At 37.1% G+C, this 22,134-nt stretch overlaps 4 protein-coding genes across 5 annotated transcripts; 1 reads left to right on the top strand and 3 right to left on the bottom strand.

Annotated features, from left to right (window-relative positions):
- Positions 1–2,132: 2,132 nt before the first annotated feature.
- Positions 2,133–4,880, bottom strand: LOC132164105 (pentatricopeptide repeat-containing protein At1g62350). Its single transcript, XM_059574525.1, has 2 exons — positions 4,362–4,880; positions 2,133–2,939 (listed from the first exon to the last, which is right to left on the bottom strand). Exons 1-2 carry the CDS (start codon positions 4,725–4,727, stop codon positions 2,523–2,525), a joined length of 783 nt encoding a protein of 260 aa, XP_059430508.1. The 5' UTR covers positions 4,728–4,880; the 3' UTR covers positions 2,133–2,522.
- Positions 4,881–5,915: 1,035 nt separating this feature from the next.
- Positions 5,916–9,323, bottom strand: LOC132163875 (putative disease resistance protein RGA4). Its single transcript, XM_059574255.1, has one exon. It carries the CDS (start codon positions 9,321–9,323, stop codon positions 5,916–5,918), a length of 3,408 nt encoding a protein of 1,135 aa, XP_059430238.1.
- Positions 9,324–10,978: 1,655 nt separating this feature from the next.
- Positions 10,979–12,232, bottom strand: LOC132164744 (protein PHLOEM PROTEIN 2-LIKE A1-like). Its single transcript, XM_059575300.1, has 3 exons — positions 11,992–12,232; positions 11,584–11,699; positions 10,979–11,486 (listed from the first exon to the last, which is right to left on the bottom strand). Exons 1-3 carry the CDS (start codon positions 12,061–12,063, stop codon positions 11,120–11,122), a joined length of 555 nt encoding a protein of 184 aa, XP_059431283.1. The 5' UTR covers positions 12,064–12,232; the 3' UTR covers positions 10,979–11,119.
- Positions 12,233–16,479: 4,247 nt separating this feature from the next.
- LOC132164601 (putative disease resistance protein RGA4) lies at positions 16,480–21,454 on the top strand. Of its 2 annotated transcripts, XR_009438396.1 has the most exons (4): positions 16,480–20,221; positions 20,314–20,389; positions 20,534–20,652; positions 21,366–21,454. XR_009438396.1 is itself a non-coding variant. In XM_059575138.1 (3 exons), exons 1-2 carry the CDS (start codon positions 16,789–16,791, stop codon positions 20,349–20,351), a joined length of 3,471 nt encoding a protein of 1,156 aa, XP_059431121.1. In that variant the 5' UTR covers positions 16,480–16,788; the 3' UTR covers positions 20,352–20,389; positions 20,534–21,354. The 2 variants fall into 2 exon arrangements, 1 of the variants encoding a protein (XP_059431121.1); XM_059575138.1 differs by lacking the exon at positions 21,366–21,454 and having other exon boundaries at positions 20,534–21,354.
- The last annotated feature ends 680 nt before the right edge of the window (positions 21,455–22,134 follow it).

The raw sequence follows: 22,134 nt of genomic DNA, 5'->3' as shown, positions 1-22,134 counted from the left end.
AATAGTTACGTCCAATATAAATATAAGATCGTTATACGCCATAGATTTATAGAAAAGTGCTAGTGACTTAAAGCATATAAACTCAAAAAAAATTTTAAACTACGTGACAATGGTTTTTAAATTAAAAAAATGTAATTATTTTTTCATTGTCTGCTACTCATAGTTTACTACATTAGTTTATAAATTTTTTTGAGTTCATTTGTTTGACTCCCTAATACTTCTCATATTTATATACGTATGTACTATACTACTATACTAGTATGCAAGAATATTAACCAATATAATTAAATATATAAAATCACTATTGAAATTTGGATGGCCTACTATTAGAGTTTGAATCAAATAGTAATGTTTACTGTCAAGTGAGAGAGTGCATCTGAGAGTGTGAGAATGGAAGTATGTGTAACATTTATCTTATATAATATGTATATTATTGTATTGACCTTTTGTATAATATACATACGGACTATATTACCATGTATAATATATGTGCTAGTAAGTAGCAACCATATGTTATATACTACTATAGTCTATACTAGTTACTTATGTATATATAGTATATAAAGAAAATTATAAATAACCAAAACATAGGTAAAAAATAATACGATCCATAGCAGACAAGTCATTCCACAGTTTTGGAGAGGAATCTCAAAATGGAAGGAATAAGAGGGAAAGCTACTAGCAATGTTGATAGTGGAGGCTCATGGTAGTATTTGTGAGTACATAAGGTACCCAAAAGATTCTTCATTTCAGACCACTTGTAGAACGAGTTGTGACCACTTGTAGAACGAGTTGTGAAAAGTAAGAGGTAAACAAATAATAGCAATTTTAGTGTATTCTAAGGTTCATATTAGGATTTGAAATTTTCTTTGTTACAAAAGAGCTCCATAGGTACGTAGGGAGCCAGAGGAGTAGGGGTAGAGAATTGTCATATCTACGAAAAAGAATCAAAGTGGGTGTTGGCGAGTGCAACCCATGCGTGCCATCGTGGTGCATATGGCATACATGAATTGCAGCAAGTAACGTCGGTGAGGGGAGAGTTGGCCGGAAATGGTGGAGGAGGGGCACGCGGCTTGTGTGGGTGGAGATATTGCCAGTAGAAAAGGAAAATGAAGAACCAAAAGGAGGTTGGGCAAGGTTTATTTGGGCGGAGGAGGTGCAAAGGAGGGAAGGGCACCCTCCTCCATGGTTGAGATCTGGAAGGGTTAAAGGAGAGTGTTTTTGCCGAGCATTTTTAGGAGAGATTTGTGAGGATGCACTTCTAGTTACTTTCTCATTTATATACTTAATTGAACTATATAAATGTATAACATATAGTTTACACACTAACTAGTTCATATTACATAATATGTTTCAATGCTTACATATTATATAGTAATATACTAGTTTTTCATGTGAGCGGTATGTGTGATCGAATAATGAAAATAAGATATGCCAGGCTCGTTTAATCAAAGTACAGTTTGTTCAAACAAATAGGGGCTCACACATATGAGTAGGTGAGATTCAACACTAAATTTAATATAGACGGCAATGTGTCGTTCGAACAAACTCAATTTTAAACATGCATGCAAGGCTTTCACAACATTTGGATGAAAAGAAAAATAATTTTTTCCTTCACCCTTCGTTCGAGCACAAAGGCAAAGAGCGGATGAGAGAGAAAAAAAAAAAAGGGAGGAAAAAGAGGACGTGAAAGCGGGAAGGAGGAGAGGAACCACAAGGGTGAGTTTTTTCTAGCTTTGCCTTTTATTTTCGTATGACAAAGTTGTATGTGGTTTGTTTTGGGGATTAGAAAATGGAGGGAGAAAGACATTGTGCCTAAAGAAAGGGAGGAAGAAGAGGATGTGAAGGCTAGAGGAGAGGAACTGCAAGGGTAAGTTTTCTCTAGCTTTGCCTTTTTATTTTGGTATGACAAAGTTGTATGTGGTTTGATTTGGGGGATCAAAAAAATGGAGGGATGTTGTGGTTGTTATATGATTATTGTTATTGTAGGTTTGTGAATGGATTATTTGTGGCGTGGAGTTTTGTATGGAGAGTCGAGCATGTTTTAGCGGTGCCGATGTTGTGATATTGTTGTGTTAGGTTTGTGTTTGATAGTGTTTTGTAATACGATTAAAATTCAGGGTATTTGAAACTAAACCAAACTTCAGACTACATATTTTAAAAATTAATGGAGCATAGGGCAAGCAAATCTGCAAGAAATGCATCAACCAAAAGTATTATCATATTTTCAGGCCAGTCCAATCAAAATTGCATCACATGAAACGCATCATGCTGAGGAGTGGCAATAAGAGCAATTCAATCCTCACATGCACTGTGCATGCCATGAAAAGCGAGCTTCCAAACTTGGAAGACCATGAGTGAGCTTTTACAGCATTGGGGAGCAGATCAACCATGGGTAAGTAACCCGCAACTGCATCAACTTATCACAGGCATCTACTTGCTTCTAGTCATTGCCAATGGTGAGCTTCCCCAGGGAAGAGCAGTCTCCTGTGGAGCAATGAGCACATAAGCAGCAACACCATCTAATCATCTTCCTTCTCCCTTCTCCAATCTTGATCTTCAAACAAGTCTTCAGGTGGGTCATACACAATCATATGAGGAAAAAGTTCCAAGAAGTCATCTTTCACCTTCTCTCTCAATTCTGGGTATGGAAGGAGCCCTTTCAATATCACTCGAAAAGGCAAAGAGATTGGAGGATCAGGAGATTGTCGCATTTCATCATATATGTCCATTGCATCCGAGGGCAATCCACTATCTAAAAAGGCTCTGATAAGATCTCCGAATGTATGCTGATCAAACAGAACTTCCTCTCTCTTCAGGTCTTCCCAAACCTGCTTTACTTCATCAACCTTTTTGTTTCTAGCAAGCATCATAAGCATGTCCCTATAAAAGAACATGTCTGGCCGGTACCAAATTTCTTTGCGCACCACATCATATAACTGAGAAGGCAAATATTAGAAGATAGTCAAGCGTTGTGCACATTTTGTTTTCTTATTTGTATTTGCTTCTGTATAATAGCATAACTGATGGAACGGTACAATATCAATGGGGAAAGTAGGCATCATACACCAGAGGAAGAGTCACAATTCTTGTGTTTCCATCAAATTAACTTTTGAAAGGAAAAAGAATAGCAAGCAGCCAATAAGCACTAGCTCGAGAGAAGAAATGAAGGGTGAATTCATGAGTTCAATACAATAACTTACCAATGCAATGAAAAAAAAAAAGAAAAAAGAAAAAGAAAAAGAAAAGAGTAGCAAGTAATGAATTTCACTCTTTTTTCTGTTTTACTCTGCTTTGTAGTAACAGGTCCTATAGAAAAACAACTAGCTCAGTGGCTAAGAAAATACAGCATATACGCCAAATGGAAATTGTACAATGTGCTTATGGGGAAGGTCATTCCTCAATCAGAATGCGATGAGATGTCAAATCCTATGAGTTAAGAGTCATCAATTAACTCACTGCACTTGTTCTTAGCACAGTACACCTCATGTAAGGGATTGATTAGATGAGTGTGTATATATATATATATCCATGGCTTTTATTAGTATGGTTGCTGGTAGACATAGTAATACAAGCACACTGCCTAAGAATTCAACCTGTTATTCTTTCTTACTATTTGTACACATAGAAGGTCAGAAAATTTGGAGTCAGATCAGAATGCTACATGAGGAATCAGCTAGTAAGCTAATAAGGTCATCAATTAAATCACAATTGAACTTAGCAGTTAGTACTTAGTATAGGCTAAGATTTTGAGGTTGTAACACAAGTCTTAATCTAAACCTATATTTATTTGAGGCACTTTCCCCTAAGAAAAAGGGACTAAACAGCGGGACTTACAGATTTGGGTTACTGTCTACCACGTCAAACTCTTGCAACACCCTTTGAGGCTTTGAATTCCAATCTAATTAAGTAGAACTTTCTAACTACAACTGAGTTCTAAATGCTTCTAACATACACCTTGTCATTGATAATCAAAATTCTGAACTTTTTTTTCTTCTTTCCCACACTTTCTCATAATGCAAACAGAGGAAAAAAGAAGTGTTCAAAAATCTAAAACTTTCCACTACTCTCCTTCAAATTTCCATATTTTCTCCATAAACGGATCATTATCCAAGAAACTTATTTCCAGTGAAAACAAACAAACCTTCTGCAATTCAATATTACAATCTAGAACCATACAAAGACGGAATAAGAAACTGAACTTAGGAAGGACGAAATCGAGAACCAGAACCAAAAAGCAGGGAACTTTATTTTTCCTCAACTTTCTGGGGACCCAAAGAGACCCAATTCTTTATACATCTTTTTTTCTTTTGCAACATTTTTTCAGCAACACAAACAAAATGAGAAAAGAAATGACGAACCTTCATGCAGAGGAAGACCTGTTCTTGTCTCTGGAACTCAGCGAGAACGGCGACAAGATCGGACTTGAGCAAGCGGGACACGTGGGAGCGGATGAACCGGTCGAGGCGGACCGGGTGGGACTGGAGCCTCTTGAGCTCCTTGGCCACGATGAGACCCTCCTTGCCCATCTCCTTCTTTCTTCTCCATATCGACAGGCTCGGGCTCGAGGCCGAGCCGGAAACATATCGACGACGCCAACTTTGCTGCTGTCTTTGTGAGGAGATTTCGTAAAGCAAAGAGTGTTTGGGGAAATTGGGAGAGGAGGCTGCGCTTGCGGTTGTTGAGGATAAGGTTTTTCTGAGGAGGTTTCGGGCGTGACGCAGCATTTAAAGGTTTGAGGGACGAAGATTTTCGGTGCTCACTCTCTTCTCTCTGCGAACCTGCTTACCGGTATGCTTTTCCTGTTCTCTGCATTGAGTTCACAAATTGCCAATAGCCATTCCCCAAAAATAAAAAAGGAAAAATGACTAATTTAGTTTTTGGGGTTTATCATCTGATCTCGAACACGTGAAAATACCTTATTAATTTTTAACATAAAATAAAATGATGAAAATAATATAAACTAAATATACCTTATGGCCGGAGTACCCCAAGTGTCTGAACCACACTTAAGTGATAGTAGAGTCGCTGTTCCCAAGCGTTGAACCACCCTTAGAGGATGGTGGATGGTAGTCACTTCGAGGGTGGCTCACACGCTTTTGATTCAAGGGTGGAAGAGCCGCCCTCCTCAAGTATTTGGGGGTGGCTTTGTCACTCCTAAAGATGGTTCGACCACCACTCTTTTGTTTTTAATTTAAGTTTTAAGTTTTTTTTTTTTTTTTACTTGATGAAATTTTCTTAATTTTAAATAAAAATGAGCACATGTCTATCGCGTGTTTTTCTCTATAAAATTTAACGGTCTTGAAACTTTATGGCGTTTTTTGTCAACAATTAATAGTTGAAGGGGGTTGAGCCTGACGGTTGGTAATTTATGGAGACAATGTGTAAATAAGTAGTATAGTTGAGATAATTTATATGTAATTAACTTTTTTTATTATTATTTTTAAAATTTGAGCGTAAAACTGTAGTTTACTACAGAATGAGTTAATTTTGTTGGTGTATGTATGATTGGGTCGGTTTTGGGGATGAAATATACTCTATTACAACTATGTTCTAAAATATGCATCCTATTTTTCCTTGAATACTTTGAACTACCAACTCTGCCGATAGAACTTGAGGTGATGTTGAGAGTCCTCTCCATACCATGAAATCACAAGATATAAGACTTTTTATCCTATTGTTTTGGGTTCTATTAGTAATTATGCTGGATATTGCAATTTGAAAGAAGAAATTTATGAGCTTTAGATAATTATAAATTCCCATTTCAGTTTCTAGATAAGCTAATATTGCATAGGGATTAGAAACAAGTTTTTATAAAACCAACACAATTCAACATGGAGTAGTGAATTTTTTTATTCAATCCTAAGACAAGAACAATTACAAGCAAGCACACAACCGATCCTCTGGCGGATTTGCTATAGTGATGTTGAGGGGATGAGTATATCAATCTCCAGGTCAGGAATGTGCTCAATTTTGGGCCAATCTGGACCTCCTCCACCCTCCTTCTGGCATCGCTGAGATAACAGAGGACATGTTTGGATTAGCAAATGTTGAAGAGAGTTGGGAAGCCCATCCTCGGGCATGGACTGGAGCAAAGGGCAATCCTCAATGTAAAGGTCAGTGAGTGAAGGGAGGTTGTTCAGTGAAAATGACTTGAGAAGGGGGCATGATGCGATAATCAAACACTCCAGCGAAGTGGGTAGCTTCTCATTTAGTGTCTCCAGCTTTTCACAATTTCGAATGGAAAGTAGTTTGAGAAAGGTCAAGGTTTGCAGCGACCCTTCTTCTGTGTCGGACAAGAACACCAGATGTTTGCAATCACGAATGTACAACGCCTTGAGCCCTGGAAGTCGGGGCCATTTGGGAAGTGAGAATATGTTTGAAATAACCAACGAATGCAGAGAGCTGGGATCTAGCATTGCCCTCACTAATTCTCCATCATGACTTGCATCCAGAGCTAAATGCTCAAGACGTTGAGCATGGTGTGGTGGTGGGAGAGTGGAAAGCAACTCACACCCATGGATCTCCAGCTTTTTTGGATTGAAGTTTTGTGGCAATGCCTGCAGCTTGGGGCAGCTAATTACTTTCAGTTCTGACACTTCAATCAAAGAAGGTCGGCGAGTGATTTCAGGTTGGCCTTGATCATTATCAACTTCCATCACTATATTTACTTCATGCCAATCCTCCAGAATAAGATTGTCAATGAGTATTAGAATCTCCAAATATGGGACCACTGGAAGAACCCTTAAGGAATTACATCTCTTGATCTTCAAGTAATCTAAATATGGAAAGATGTTAGGCAACTCCCTTAGCTCCGGACAATTACTCAACTTTAGCAAGCGAAGGGAGTAGCATTTGACCTCTGTCCATTTCTCTAACTCCTGCATACCTTTGATGTAGAGGTCTCGAAGATTGGGTAATTGCTCACCTAGATCGAGGGTTTTGCATTTTAGGCAACCATTCAAGGTAAGACTGACTAAATTTTGGAGCCCCCCTTCTCTCATCCAAGCAGGAAATTCATTGCCCCCATAACGTAAAATCTGGAGCTTTTTGAGGTTTGAGTGAGGTTCTAGACGTTCGAGTACACTGTTTTCAATTGCTTCATCTTGTGTATGGACAACTTTATTACTCCATTCAAACACCAACTTGTCAAGGCTCTTCTTCTCATTCAATTTGGCAGCTCCTGCATTGAGTGCCTTCTCTAGCTTTGAGATATGCAATGTTCCTGAAAGATACACCATGTTCTCCAATTGTTCAATTTCATATCCTTCTTCGTCGCCAACGTGAAATACAGGCAAATTGTGTAGATTGGTTAAGTTCCCCATACTTGGTGGCAACCTGGATAGCTTCAACCAGAACATATCATCGAGCTCAAGGTATCGAAGATCAACCAAATTCCCCATACTTTGTGGCAAACTAGAAAGCCAAATGCACCCCAAGAGCTTCAGCGTTTGCAAATTGAAGAGATTGCAAATTGAGTTGGGGAGAAGTCTGATTTCTGTTCTAGAGAGGTCAAGGTAGCGCAACAGCTTCAACTCTTTAATTGAGTCAGGCAATTCCTTGATCTGGGTTGAACTAAGATCCAACCCCCGCATGTATTTCAATGTATTGAACACTTTGTCAAGGGCTTGACCAAAGTTTTCCATGTGGCCATTAGGCAGTAGAAGTGTGCGCAGCTTCGGAGCAATTTTGACAATCGCCAACATGGGTTGCTTGACATCTTTACCGAGCAAGGACACGTGACGAGTATGTTCAGAGAAACTGAACTCGTTGTCCTTCACCTGACAGTAATTGGGGCTTGAAATTGATGTTGCCAAGTCATGCATAAGATCGTGCATGTTGAATATCTGATTGTTGTCAATGCTTGAAGGTTGAAAGAAGGACCTCATTAAAAGCTCACTAAAATATGCAATCCCAGTCTCCTCCATTGTATCTTGTCCCAAGGATTCTATAAATCCTTCCGCCATCCAGAGTTTGACCAACTCTGCCTTATAGAACACATGGGATTTAGGAAACAAGGAGCAATACTCAAAACAACGCTTTAGATAAGAAGGTAGGTGGTTATAGCTCAATTTTAGAAGACCCATGACATTGAGAGTGTCAGCTGCAGGGTTCTGGTTTTCTATTTCCCATATTTCATTTCTTTGAATTTGCTGCCATTTGTTTACATCAACGTGACCGCGCAAGAGACCTCCCATTGCCTTGACTGCCAAAGGGAGACCTTGGCACTTTCTAACGATTTCTCTACCAATTTCTTCCAATTCTTCCCGCTTCTCGCTGGATAAAGTTGTGCCAATATTCCCAAATGCAATCTTTGCAAACAAGGACCAGCATTCATTTTCAGGCAAATATTGCAAACGATAGGAAGGTTGAGTGCCTACAATTTCCCCAACCCTGATACTCCGACTGGTTACCAAAACTCTGCTACCCTTTTTCCCCTGTTTTAAGAGAACTCGCAGGGAATACCATTTTGAGATATCCTCTGTCCAAACATCATCTAGAACAAGTAAGAAACGTTTTCCTCTCAAGATGTCTTGAAGTCGTAACTGTAGGTGGCTTGTGGAGCAGTCCTCCAATTTCATCTTGGAATGAAATTGAATCATTTCTTTAAGAATCCTCGTGAGATCAAACTCAGCTGTGATGCAGACCCACATGGTTGGGTTGAAATGGTCCTTACTTACTCTATCATCGTTGAAGACAAGTTGAGCAAGAGTTGTTTTGCCCAGGCCTCCCATTCCTGTTATTGGAATCACACAAACTTCGCCTTCTTGATCAAGTTCATTCGAAAGCAGCATTTGTATTATGCTTTCTTTATCATCCTCCCTGCCAACTACATCCGACTTGTCCACCAAAAAGCCCGGGTCGATTTGGGTCTCAGGCCTACCGCCATTATCTTTGATATGGGCGAGATAGAATTTGTTTTTTTCTTCATCAATTATATCAAATCTTTTTGAAATATCCTTGATCTTGCGTGCAGTATCATATCTAGTTAATGGTCTGCGTAAAAAAGGAAGGGGGTTACGTACCGTACTCTGCCTTTTTTTCCACAGATTTGCTTCTGCTGCAAAAGTTTCCAGTAAGTCTTCAGCATCAAAAGCAGCCTCCTTGACCTTTCTGACCCATTCTTTCAGCTGTGGATTGTTCACTTGCTTGTTCTCCGCATCTATAATCACATCTTTGATATCATTGAGCTTGTTTGAGAGGTTATCTACATCTTCATTCACGCCACGGATCGAAGAATACGTCTCCTTGATCAAGTCCAATGCTCCATCAGGAATAAGTACTTCTGCCACGAGTGTAATCACTGAATTCAGGATCTCCATATATGGCTTTTTTATGGCAGCAAGGAAGAAGAAATGCAAATATTTCTGTTGGTTCAGTGAGGATTGCAGGGTTAAACAGAAGAGACAATGAACTGCCACCACAACTTTCCCCAACTTTAGTCAAAGTCTTCTTATCGCAAGAAAAATAACAATAATAATAATAAGTTTAGTTATTTTATTTTATTTTTTTTCTTCTGGTTTGATTTTTATCACAGAAAGTTTTGTGATTTTGATAATAAATCAAATTAGTCTTTTTGTTCGTTGACAATTAGTTAACTTAACAGCAGTTCATGTGGACCAATTAAATATTTACACATAACATCTACTTAAATTTTTTTTTTTGTTAAATTAAAAAAATGTTTTTTTTTTTTAAAAAAAAATAAAATCAAATCAAAATTGGGAGCCACCTCCAGTACCCACTGAGGGTGGTTTCAGCGACCCCCTTGGTCGGCCACCCCCTTGGAGCCAAGGGGGTGGCCGAAACCACCCCCAACCACCATTGGGGGTTGAGGGTGGTTTCCTCCTATGGTTTGACTTTCTTTTTTTTTTTTTTTTGGTCTTATCTCAAAAATAATGTGGATTTAAAATTATTATTCAATTTATAATATATTAATATTATATTTTAATTCAATAATTATTTTAAAAGTCACATCAATTTTAAAATGACACGATGAGAACACGGTTTGTACATTTAATATTAAGCAAATTAAGAAAAGAAAAGAAAAGAAAAGAAGAGAAGGAACCTGCGAGAGAAGAAGAAAGAGAAATGGAGAGAGAAGGGAAGAGGTCTAATATTTGGAGATTTTAAGGTATAAATGCTTGAATTTTAGTTATTCTAGATCTAGTCTCTTATATAGAAGTTTTTTTGGGTTGTTAAATTTGCTAACCCACTTTTAAAAGTTCTTCCACATTATTTGGGGGTTTGAAGTATTTTAGGAATTTCTACAGGATGTTTAGAGATCGGAGTACTTGTGTAGTGAATTCACGATGAGATTTTGGGAATTTTCCTTCAATACTTAGATATATATATGGATGTTCAACATTTGTAGGGATTTATATGAGTTTTAAGTTGCAACGGTATTTTTGATGATAAATTAAACATGAAGTAAATTTAATTAAAAAAAACTTCCGAATTTTTTTTTTTTTTAATAATTTTTTAAACTTTAGTGTCGTGTCAAAAAATGGCACGTCAATAATTTATTGACGCGTCAGAAATTGACATGTCAAAAAATTGTTTAACTTGCCATTTTTTAACACGTCAATAAATTATTAACGTGGTAAAATTGCCACATCAAAAAATTTTTTTTGACTTGATAATTTCTGACACATCAGTAATTTTTGACGTGTCAAAATTGGCATGTCAAAAAAATTAGAATTTTTGACATCCGCCTTATTAACCTTTGACACACGTCCATACTAACACGTCAAAAAAGGTTTCTGACGTGTCAATATGCTTGACACGTCAAAAACTATTGGTCAACAAAAACCTTTTTTTTGGTAGTGTCTTTTATATTCTTGATCTGAATATAAGTGAGAATAAGAGACTAATTGAGAATGCTTTCAAACATGAGATGAGAAGTGGCTCATCTAGCTAAAAAATGTGAACAAAAATTGACGCACCTAAAAATTTTTAGAGCTTTCCAAACAAGAAAAGCAAGCAAATTAAGTATAATATCAACAATTACATTAGCAAAGTCCCCATCCAAAAACAAACTTAGATTTTGAATAGCCAAGATAATATTAATAGCATGGCAGAACTTAATATTGAACAAAATATCTTTCCTTAATTTGAGTGATCACAGAGTGGTCGTCTGTTTTGGCCTAATGACAGCTCCTTTAATTATGAGCCCTCGTTTCCAGTGTCCTCCATGCTCACAAATAAGGAACCTCACTTCTCCCAACTCTCCCTTCTTCCTCTGGAAGTTGCCGACATTGAGTTCAATCCATTGTTTTCTAGGCTTCTCCAAAAGGCTTACTTGGCGTACTTGAACTCTTCCATCTGGGAATGCAAGTTTAAGTTGGATAGGGAGTTCCCACCCAGAAGCCCCCTCTGTCAACTTCACTACATACACAACTTCTGTCGACAGCTCCGAAATATCCAAATTTCCTCTCACGTCCAGCCAACAAACATGCGAAAGTTTTGCTACTTCAATTATTTCGTCACTGCAAATTAATATAATAATTAGAACTGCAGCAGAGGTGACGTACACTAGAGAAAAATAAATAAATAATAAAAAAATAAAAAAATTAATGACCTCACCTTTTTTCCTTGAAACAAGTCCAAGTCCAGTTTTCACAATCAGCCCAGCTGATATAGAGTGACCTTGCGTACACAGTGAAGGAATAATGAACAGTCTTCTCATCAGCCCGTTTCTTCTGCATAATTATTGAAAATGCAAAAAGAAAAAAGAAGATAAAAATCAGCTTAATCGGATTCTATATTCTCAGTGAATGCCCCCCTTGGTAATGAATTAATCTTGCTTAAAAAAAAAAAACCAGAAATGGTTAAGTTGTGACAAAGTAATTAATACTTACCTGCATATCTAAAGTTTGACGTATATAGTGTTCATATATATCTTACCACTCTTCTTCTTCTCCTTTTCTATTGTAATTACTGTTACTGTGGGAGAAACATATTGATTAGAAACAGATTGATCGAGTAACTGACCTTCCTTTTGTGCTCTAGGAATATTTCTCCAGACTCTGCTTCGATAAGATCTGTTACCGCCCTCTTCGCCATTTCTTTTTCCAACGAAGTTAAAGAAGCTATGCTGTACTGTACGTTGACTGGAAGTTCCCCTTTTGCTTTTTTTAACAAGCTTTTTTTCTGGGCAGCCGTTTATGTTTATTTTTTCTTCCCGGGGCTGAGAAAGTGAGAATTAATACTTTTGTGGGATCGTGGAAGGTACATAACATACCGACAAATTTTAGTATGAAAAACGTGTGGACAAGGTCCGTGGACCCTGTTGTCGGTTGGATTGCTGTGAATTAACTCCCATTGGTCTCTATATATATTTTTTTCTTCAAAGTTACGCAGTACTTTATTAATTGCGACTATTCAACGTGATTATTAATTGCTATTCGCATTGTAATGGGACTTTTAGGCCTTATTTATGTTTCTAATAGGGTCTATTTTAAACAATTTTGAAAATGTTCTAGCCGTGGGCATCTTGCCAAAAAGTCATCATGCATGAATTTGGCCGAGATGGCTTTGATGATAGGGCTATCTCCAATAGGTTGGATATAATTAGCATATGATCCCACATACCCAGGTTAAAGTAATGTTACACGTACTTAGCATGTGATTGATGTCACGTTAATTATTAGAAGAAAAAAAATTAACATTTGCTAATTATTAATATGTTGAAAAAGAAGAATAGGTTTAATGTTTATTCAAATCAAAGGTTAATACAAGCAATAATATTCTAGAAAATCTGAACATTTTTTTTTTTTACATGGCTAACATTATTTTCCTCACTCTCAAAACCAGTTAAATGTTTATAAAATCCACAGTAATGATGCCCACATTAATGGATTCAGATCCTCTCCCGTTACTAGAAAAATGAGTTTCTCATTTTTTTGAAATCTTAGCCATCATTTGTATCTAAGGGTCTAAGGTATGCCACACATTCACAGTACCAAAACTCAAAAACAAACACAAGTACCACACTTGATTATATCAAATCTAACTTGAAAATTAATTAATTAATTAATTATTTTAAACAAAATTGAAAAGACAACCCTCCAAAGAGGAGAAGCCACCCCGCCCATCTGGGATGGCGCGCAACCACTCCCAACCGATCAGGTGGCCACGCGGCCACCCCTAGGCCATTGGGGTGGCCCACAGCTACTCCCAGCAGCAAATATGGAGTGGTGTGCGGCCACCCCATGCCACCTATCCATAGGTGGCCGCGCACCATATATCCCAAATGGGCGGGGGTGGTGGCGAGCCGCCCCCACCTCCCCCTGAGGTGGCTTCTCCTTCTTGGAAGGTTGTTAATTTTGTTTTTTAAAAAATTAATTTTTTAATTTAGATTTGATATAATCAAGTGTAGTTGTTTTTGTTTTTGGGTTTTGATACTGGTGGATACGTGGCATACCTTAGACCCTTTGACGCAAATGACTGCTAGGATTTTCAAAAAATGAGAAACTCATTTTTCTAGTAATGCATGGTAGGGGATCCAAATCACATATTAATTTATCATTAGGGTAACAGCAATAGAAGCATTTTTAATCCCTGAGACAATGAGAGTTAAGTAAAATTCTTGGCTGAAGAGTTCTTGGTCATCCATGCTTAATTAATCTATGTAATCATATTATCAACCGTTGAACACCTTAATATATAATCTGTAACATTTTCCCAAAAACATTATGAAATATGCTAATTAATGATTCTTATTATCTGGAAATTTAATCTTACATACAGGCACTTCATGAGCATGTCATATATAATTAAAGGTGCCATCCTTAGGCATTGGAAAAATGGACTTATAATTATCAGCATGGAGGACATTGGAAAAATGGACTTATAATTAAAGGTGCCATCCTTAGGCCAAAGCAGACGACTCTGTGTCTGTGAATGTCCTGACATATATTGGGTGTATTGGATTATTTGTTTGTTCAATGTTAAGTGGATCATTTGTTTGTTCAATGTTAAGTGCTTGGTGGAAGTGCCTTTATGTAAGATTAATTTTCCAGACAATAAGATTAGCATTTTTCATGAGATTATAGAAATGAAAGGAAGATGCCTAGCTACCTACAACCATAATGTTTTTAGAATATCTTAGTAAAGCTTTATTAACATGATTTTAAAAACGGTTTTATGCAAATTATTAAGGTGAGTGGTTGATATATAATTAAAGAGATGAAGCATGGATGGCCAAAATTTTTACTTTACTCTCATTGTCCTCGGGGATTAAAACTAAATGTATTATGACCTCAAATATAGTTCAAATCAACTCGGAATCACACCTTCTAAAGTGAATATTACTAAAAAAAAATGTATTGGTAATAACCTAATAATAAATTAAGGGGGACATCATCACTACTTGGGATTTTATGACCATTTAGTTGGTACCGAGAGGGGAAAAAACAATGTTAGCTAAGTTTAAAAAAAAAAAAAAAAAAATCTATTTGAGGTACTTGAGATTTTGGACAGGGAAAAAATGCTTAGATTTATCACTCTTTTATATCTTGTTATGTGATTGGAGGGTGTTAAAATTATATGCCCTATCTAACTACATGGCAATTTGTAATGTTTCTACAAACTTTAAATTGAAACAATGTTTCTTAAAAAATTATAATTTACACACTTATGTTAGGGAATTTATTATTATTTTTTTTTCCATTCTCTTTTTCCTGAAATGTCAGGAAATTGCGAGGAGACTTCTCACAGCTAAGAAGGTTGAAAAGGCATTTAGGTGGTTCGTTTAGGATGGATGACACGTTATCTTTATAGACCACAAGTTACTAGGTAAAAAGGTGTATGTGTGGCTGTGTCATACTAGTCAGATAAAGAATAAGGATATCCAGTTCATTATATTTGAGAAATATTTTTGTTCCCAAAAGTGAAAAGACAAAAATATTTCTCCAATATAACTAACTAAATATTATCTAGTTCAAATGAATTAGAGATTATCATTTTTCGTCGATAAAAGGGTTCATTGACATAGTTGGACTATCAAACTTTAATGTTCTTTAAAGATTGATGTGAATAATAGGAGTGGTTGGACACTCCCCATTCGGCCGGTAAGGTTTTTTTGTTAATAAATATATTTTACATTTAATTTTTTAATAATATATTTTTTAAAAAAAAATTTGATGTCCAAAGAATTATTTGTCGAAATTCTAATTTACATGACCAACTTAACATTTTTTCCTAATTGTGAAAGACATGAATAAATGACCTCTCTATAACAACATAAATACATAATATGGCAATAAACAATGAGTAATGTTAAAAAATAAAAATAAAAAATCACTCCAAATAATATAAAATAAATATAAAAAGAAGTATTACTCAAAACTAAAAACAAACAAATAAAAAAGAAAGGAAAACAAGCAGAAGTTGCCTACAGGCTACAAGTCAAAAGTTGGCTGGCTGGCTGGCCTAGAATAGAAGATTATAATATGCTAGAAGTCAGCCTTGGCTGGCCTAGAATAGGCTTCAAGTCAAAAGTTGGCTGCCCTGCTCTACTTGTGATTAATGTTACGCGTTGGTGGTCCCAATATATTTTCTGCAAATTTTTTCCAATATATTTTCCTTTGAAATGAAAAGGAATCAGTTAGGCAACACTAGAGGGCAAAATAGTCTTAAAAAAATGGAAAAACTTAAGTTTAGCTCCCTAGACTTTCACGTCATTTGACAAACTCTCTCCAAACTTTTAAATCTCTCACTCTAGACTCTAGACTCATGAACTTTCAATTGCTCTTAATGTGGACTCTTCCGTCAGATTTCAAACGTTACTTAACGTTCATACCCCTAACTTTTGTATAAAATTCTACAAACTTTACCTTTAATTCCAAAACTTTTTTTATTTAAAAAAAATGAAAATCAGTGATATTTTAGTCTTTTTTAGTATTTTTAACTGTTAAAATTGACGGAGGGATCCACATTGAGAGCAATTGAAAGTTCAAGGGTCTAAATTGAGAGATTTAAAAGTTTATGGGAGGTTTGTCAAATTACGTAAAAGCTCAGGGAGTGTCCAACCAACCAAATGAGGTGGTTGGACATTTGGCCAATAATTAGAGTATTTAGTCCTTTTTTTAAACTCCAAAAAATTATTTGTCAAAACTCTATTTCACATGGACCAATTTAACAATTTTTCCTTATCGTAAAAGACATGAATAAGTGACATCTAGAACCACATGATATGGCAATAAACAAAGAGTAATGCTACTCTTTACCTATTTATCACACTTATTTTTAAGTAACGTATTTTAAATGGCTTTTCAGTCATTTAAAAAGAAATAACTTAAAATACTTCACATTAATATAAAATAAATATAAAAGCGGTTGCAAGGAAAACAAGGAGAAGTTGCAAGGAAAAAAAGGAGAAGTTGCCTACAAGTCAAGTTGGTTGGCTGGTCTAGAAGACTAGAATAGAGGATTTTATAGACTCACATCCATCATAATTATCTAATAAAAAAAAAAATACATCAAACCATTCTAGAAAATATTATATATGTTGTAACATTTATTTTTATTTTTATTTTTATTCAATGTTGTAACATATTCAAATCTATAAGCTAAGCCTCTTGGCACTTGCCCAACTTGTCCTTGGTACGCGTTCTTTATCTCATCAGCACTGCATGCGTCATCTACTTGATTGGTTTTCTGTGAATCTTCTACAGATTATATATATAAAAGGAACCATGTACAAAGTAACTCATCCTGTAAACCTCACAGATCAACCAACAGAAATATTTGCATTTCTTCTTCCTTCTTGCCATCAAAAAGCCATACATGGCGAACCCCACTTCCCTTGTTGCAAAACCTATTCTGGATGATATTATTAAGACTACTTTGGCCTTGATCAAGGAGACCTATTCTTCTGTCCGTGGCGTGAAGAAAGAAGTAGAGAACCTCTCGAGTAAGCTCACTGCTATCAAAGCCGTGCTTGTAGATGCGGAGAACAAGCAAGAGAACAATCAACAGCTAAAAGATTGGCTCGGAAAGCTCAAGAAGGCAGCTTTTGATGCTGAAGACATACTGGAAACTTTTGCAGCAGAAGCTTATCATTGGAAAAAGCGGCAGACTGCGGTACGTAACTCCCTACCTTCTTTAGGCAAAGTATCCTCTAAATATGATACTGCACAAAAAATCAAGGATATTTCAAAAAAGTTTGATACAATTGCTGAAGAAAAAAACAAATTCCATCTCGTCAATATCCAAGATAATGGCGGTAGGCCTGAGACCCCAATACACACGGGGCCTTTTGTGGATAAGTCGGATGTAGTTGGTAGGGAGGGTGATAAAGATCGCATAATACAAATGCTGCTTTCGAATGAATTTGATGAAGAAGGCGAAGTTTGTGTGATTCCAATAACAGGAATGGGAGGCCTAGGCAAAACAACTCTTGCTCAACTTGTCTTCAACGAAGTAAGTAAGGACCATTTCAACCCAACCATGTGGGTCTGCATCACACCTGAGTTTGATCTCACGAGGATTCTTAAAGAAATGATTCAATTTCATTCCAAGATGAAATTGGAGGACTGCTCCACAAGCCTCCTACAGTTACGACTTCAAGACATCTTGAGAGGAAAACGTTTCTTACTTGTTCTAGATGATGTCTGGACAGAGGATATCTCAAAATGGTATTCTCTGCGAGTTCTCTTAAAACAGGGGAAAAAGGGTAGCAGAGTTTTGGTAACCAGTCGGAGTATTAGGGTTGGGGAAATTGTAGGCACTCAACCTTCCTATCGTTTGCAATATTTGCCTGAAAATGAATGCCAGTTCTTGTTTGCAAAGATTGCATTTGGGAATATTGGCACAACTTTATCCAGCGAGAAACGGGAAGAATTGGAAGAAATTGGTAGAGAAATCGTTAGAAAGTGCCAAGGTCTCCCTTTGGCAGTCAAGGCAATGGGAGGTCTCTTGCGCGGTCACATTGATGTAAACAAATGGCAGCAAATTCAAAGAAATGAAATATGGGAAATAGAAAACCAGAACCCTGCAGCTGACACTCTCAATGTCATGGGTCTTCTAAAATTGAGCTATAACCACCTACCTTCTTATCTAAAGCGTTGTTTTGAGTATTGCTCCTTGTTTCCTAAATCCCATGTGTTCTATAAGGCAGAGTTGGTCAAACTCTGGATGGCGGAAGGATTTATAGAATCCTTGGGACGAGATACAATGGAGGAGACTGGGATTGCATATTTTAGTGAGCTTTTAATGAGGTCCTTCTTTCAGCCTTCAAGCATTGACAACAATCAGATATTCAACATGCACGATCTTATGCATGACTTGGCAACATCAATTTCAAGCCCCAATTACTGTCAAGTGAAGGACAATGAGTTCAGTTTCTCTGAACATACTCGTCATGTGTCCTTGCTCGGTAAAGATGTCAAGCAACCCATGTTGGCGATTGTCAAAATTGCTCAGAAGTTGCGCACACTTCTACTGCCTAATGGCCACATGGAAAACTTTGGTCAAGCCCTTGACAAAGTGTTCAATACATTGAAATACATGCGGGGGTTGGATCTTAGTTCAACCCAGATCAAGGAATTGCCTGACTCAATTAAAGAGTTGAAGCTGTTGCGCTACCTCGACCTCTCTAGAACAGAAATCAGACTTCTCCCCAACTCAATTTGCAATCTCTTCAATTTGCAAACGTTGAAGCTCTTGGGGTGCATTTGGCTTTCTAGTTTGCCACAAAGTATGGGAAATTTGGCTGATCTTCGATACCTTGAGCTCGATGATATGTTCTGGTTGAAGCTATCCAGGTTGCCACCAAGTATGGGGAACTTAACCAATTTGCACAATTTGCCAGTATTTCACGTTGGCGACGAAGAAGGGTATGAAATTGAACAATTGGAGAAAATGGTGCGTCTTTCAGGAACATTGCATATCTCAAAGCTAGAGAAGGCAGTCAATGCAGGAGCCGCCAAATTGAATGAGAAGAAGAGCCTTGACAAGTTGGTGTTTGAATGGAGTAACAGAGTTGTCCATACACAAGATCAAGCAACTGAAAACAGTGTACTTGAACGTCTAGAACCTCACTCAAACCTCAAAAAGCTCCAAATTTTACGTTATGGGGGCAATGAATTTCCTGCTTGGATGAGAGAAGGGGGGCTCCAAAATTTAGTCAGTCTTACCTTGAATGGTTGCCTAAAATGCAAAACCCTCGATCTAGGTGATCAGTTACCCAATCTTCGAGAGCTCTACATCAAAGGTATGCAGGAGTTAGAGAAATGGACGGAGGTCGAATGCTACTCCCTTCGCTTGCTAAAGTTGAGTAATTGTCCGGAGCTAAGGGAGTTGCCTGACATCTTTCCAATTTTAGATTACTTGAAGATCAAGAGATGTAATTCCTTAAGGGCTCTTCCAGTGGTCCCATATTTGCAGATTCTAATACTCATTGACAATCTTATTCTGGAGGATTGGCATGAAGTAAATATAGTGATGCCTGAAACCGCCACTCGCCGACCCTCTTTGATTGAAGTGTCAGAACTGAAAGTAATTAGCTACCCCAAGCTGCAGGCATTGCCACAAAACTTCAATCCAAAAAAGCTGGAGATCCATGGGTGTGAGCTGCTGACCACTCTCCCACCACCACACCATGCTCAACGTCTTGAGCATTTAGCTCTAGATGCAAGTCGTGATGGAGAATTAGTGAGGGCAATGCTAGATCCCAGCTCTCTACACTCGTTGGTTATTTCAAACATATTCTCACTTCCCAAATGGCCCGGACTTCCAGGGCTCAAGGCGTTGTACATTCGTGATTGCAAACATCTGGTGTTCTTGTCCGACACAGAAGAAGGGTCGCTGCAAACCTTGACCTCTCTCAAGCTACTTTCCATTCGAAATTGTGAAAAGCTGGAGACACTAAATGAGGAGCTACCCACTTCGCTGGAGTGTTTGATTATCGCATCATGCCCCCTTCTCAAGTCATTTTCACTGAACAACCTCCCTTCACTCACTGACCTTTACATTGAGGATTGCCCTTTGCTCCAGTCCTTACCCAAGGATGGGCTTCCCAACTCTCTTCAACATTTGCTAATCCAAACATGTCCTCTGTTATCTCAGCGATGCCAGAAGGAGGGTGAAGGAGGTCGAGATTGGCCCAAAATTGAGCACATTCCTGACTTGGAGATTGATAATTACCATATTGTCCTACCAACATCACCAGTGGCAAACCGGCCAGCTTGGTATCGTCAATATTTTCTATGCTGCAGAGGTTAGTACTTTTCTAATATTTCTAACAGGAATATATTATTGGCTCTCAAAACTATATAATAATAAATTAATAATAATTTTCATTTGTTGCAGGAATTGACACTATTGATATAGGCGGGGCAAAAGAATGACCAATCTAATTCTCCTCGTTTAATGCAATGACAAAAAGGTATAAAATACATAATTATCTCTTTTCCTTAATTTTGCCCATGCATGCTGTGTGTATAACTAAGTGTTTGTGTGCGTATTTGAGAGAGAGAGAGAGAGAGATGTATTCATTGTGGAAGTGAGGCTGCTTTCAAAATGTCTGCAGGACTAAATTCAAAAGTGAAGACGCTGGTGGAATTCAAGGGACACTATGCACATCCAACAATATGTTATCCATGGTGAAAAGATTAAGAAACTGCGGCTCAGAAGTACTGAACACAAAGGGTCGGTTGTGTGCTTCTTAGAATATAGGAAATTAAATCAAGTTAATTGTGGTACTTGTTTTAGTTGCTTTCTAATTAGGAGTTATTGGGTATTTTCTTATTGATCAATGTATTTGCATGGTTTAATGTGGGTGTTAAGCACTTGTTTAGGGTTTTAATGTGGGGGAGGAGTTTGAGGCTGTGGTCTTGACTCCATTATAACACAAATAAAAGAGTCTTATAGGGATTGAATAAAAAATTCAGGTTTTTTATGTAACTATTAATCCATGTTGAATAATTGTGTTGGTTTTATAAAAATTTGTTTCTAATCCCTATGCAATATTAGCCCGTTTCTCCTGCATAATTATTGAAAATGAATAAGAAAAAGAAAATTAAAAATAAGCTCAATCTCTCTAATCTCAAATAGAAATGGTGAAGGCTTGGTAATGAAATCTTGCTTAGAGGGAAAAAAACAAAAAACAAAAAACCCAGAAATGGTTAAGTTGTGACAGAGTAATTCCTTCTAATTTGAGAAGCAAAGTAACTTGCATATCTAAAGTTTAACTTAGTGTTCATATATATCTTACCATTCTTCTTCTCCTCGAATTCTGTCATGAAATTACTGTTGCTGTTTTTATTATACTAAGATAGGCATGGATTATTGCACATTATCATGTGGGAGAAACATATTGATTAGAAACAGTTCGATCAACTGACCTTCCTTTTGTGCTCTAGGAATATTTCTCCAGACTCTGCTCCGTTAAGATCTGTTGACGCCCTCTTCGCCATTTCTTTTTCCAATGAAGTTAAATTGAAGCTGTGCAGCACTGTTGCACTGGATAATCTCTTCTTCAATCTTCCCCTTTGGCTTTTTTTAACAAGCTTTTTTTCTGGGCAGTCGTTTATGTTTTTTCTTCGCTGGGGCTGAGAATTAATACTTTTGTGGGATCGTGGAAGGTACGCGCAGGCGAATTTTTGTATGAAAAACGTGTGGACCGTGTTGTTTGGTTGGATTGCTGTGAATTAACTCTCATTGGTCTTTGTATTTTTTATGCTTCTGAAAGAGAAGTCTCTGTGATATCTCATTTTCTAAACATATTTGGTTTTCGTGATGCATATAATAATAAATCTAGAAATAGCCTAAAAAGTCCATGTGTGAGGGTTTAGGTAAACATATTTTGAAATTAGGTTCGAAATAGGGTGGTACACGTAGATGTGGATGTAATTATACATTATGCAGTTATTAGTTTTAAATAATCACATCTATATCATGTTATTATTAACTGCTATTCGCGTGATTATTGAATGCGTTTATTAACCACTATCCGTATAAGGTAATGGGTCTTTTGGGCATGTTCTTTTTTTTTTTTTTTTTTTTGGTTCTTCTTTGGGTTTCTATTAGGGTCTATTTTAATTGATTTTGAAAATGTTTTGGGTGGTTTTTAGTGTGTTATGCGCTTCTTCTTTTTTTAGCCACAGTGTTTTATTTGAAATCCATATCTTG

The sequence above is a fragment of the Corylus avellana genome, chromosome ca10 (assembly GCF_901000735.1).
Source record: "Corylus avellana chromosome ca10, CavTom2PMs-1.0".
Lineage (NCBI taxonomy): Eukaryota > Viridiplantae > Streptophyta > Magnoliopsida > Fagales > Betulaceae > Corylus > Corylus avellana.
The sequence above is the reverse complement of the archived record's forward strand: the minus strand, read 5'-3'. Positions and strand labels throughout refer to the sequence as shown.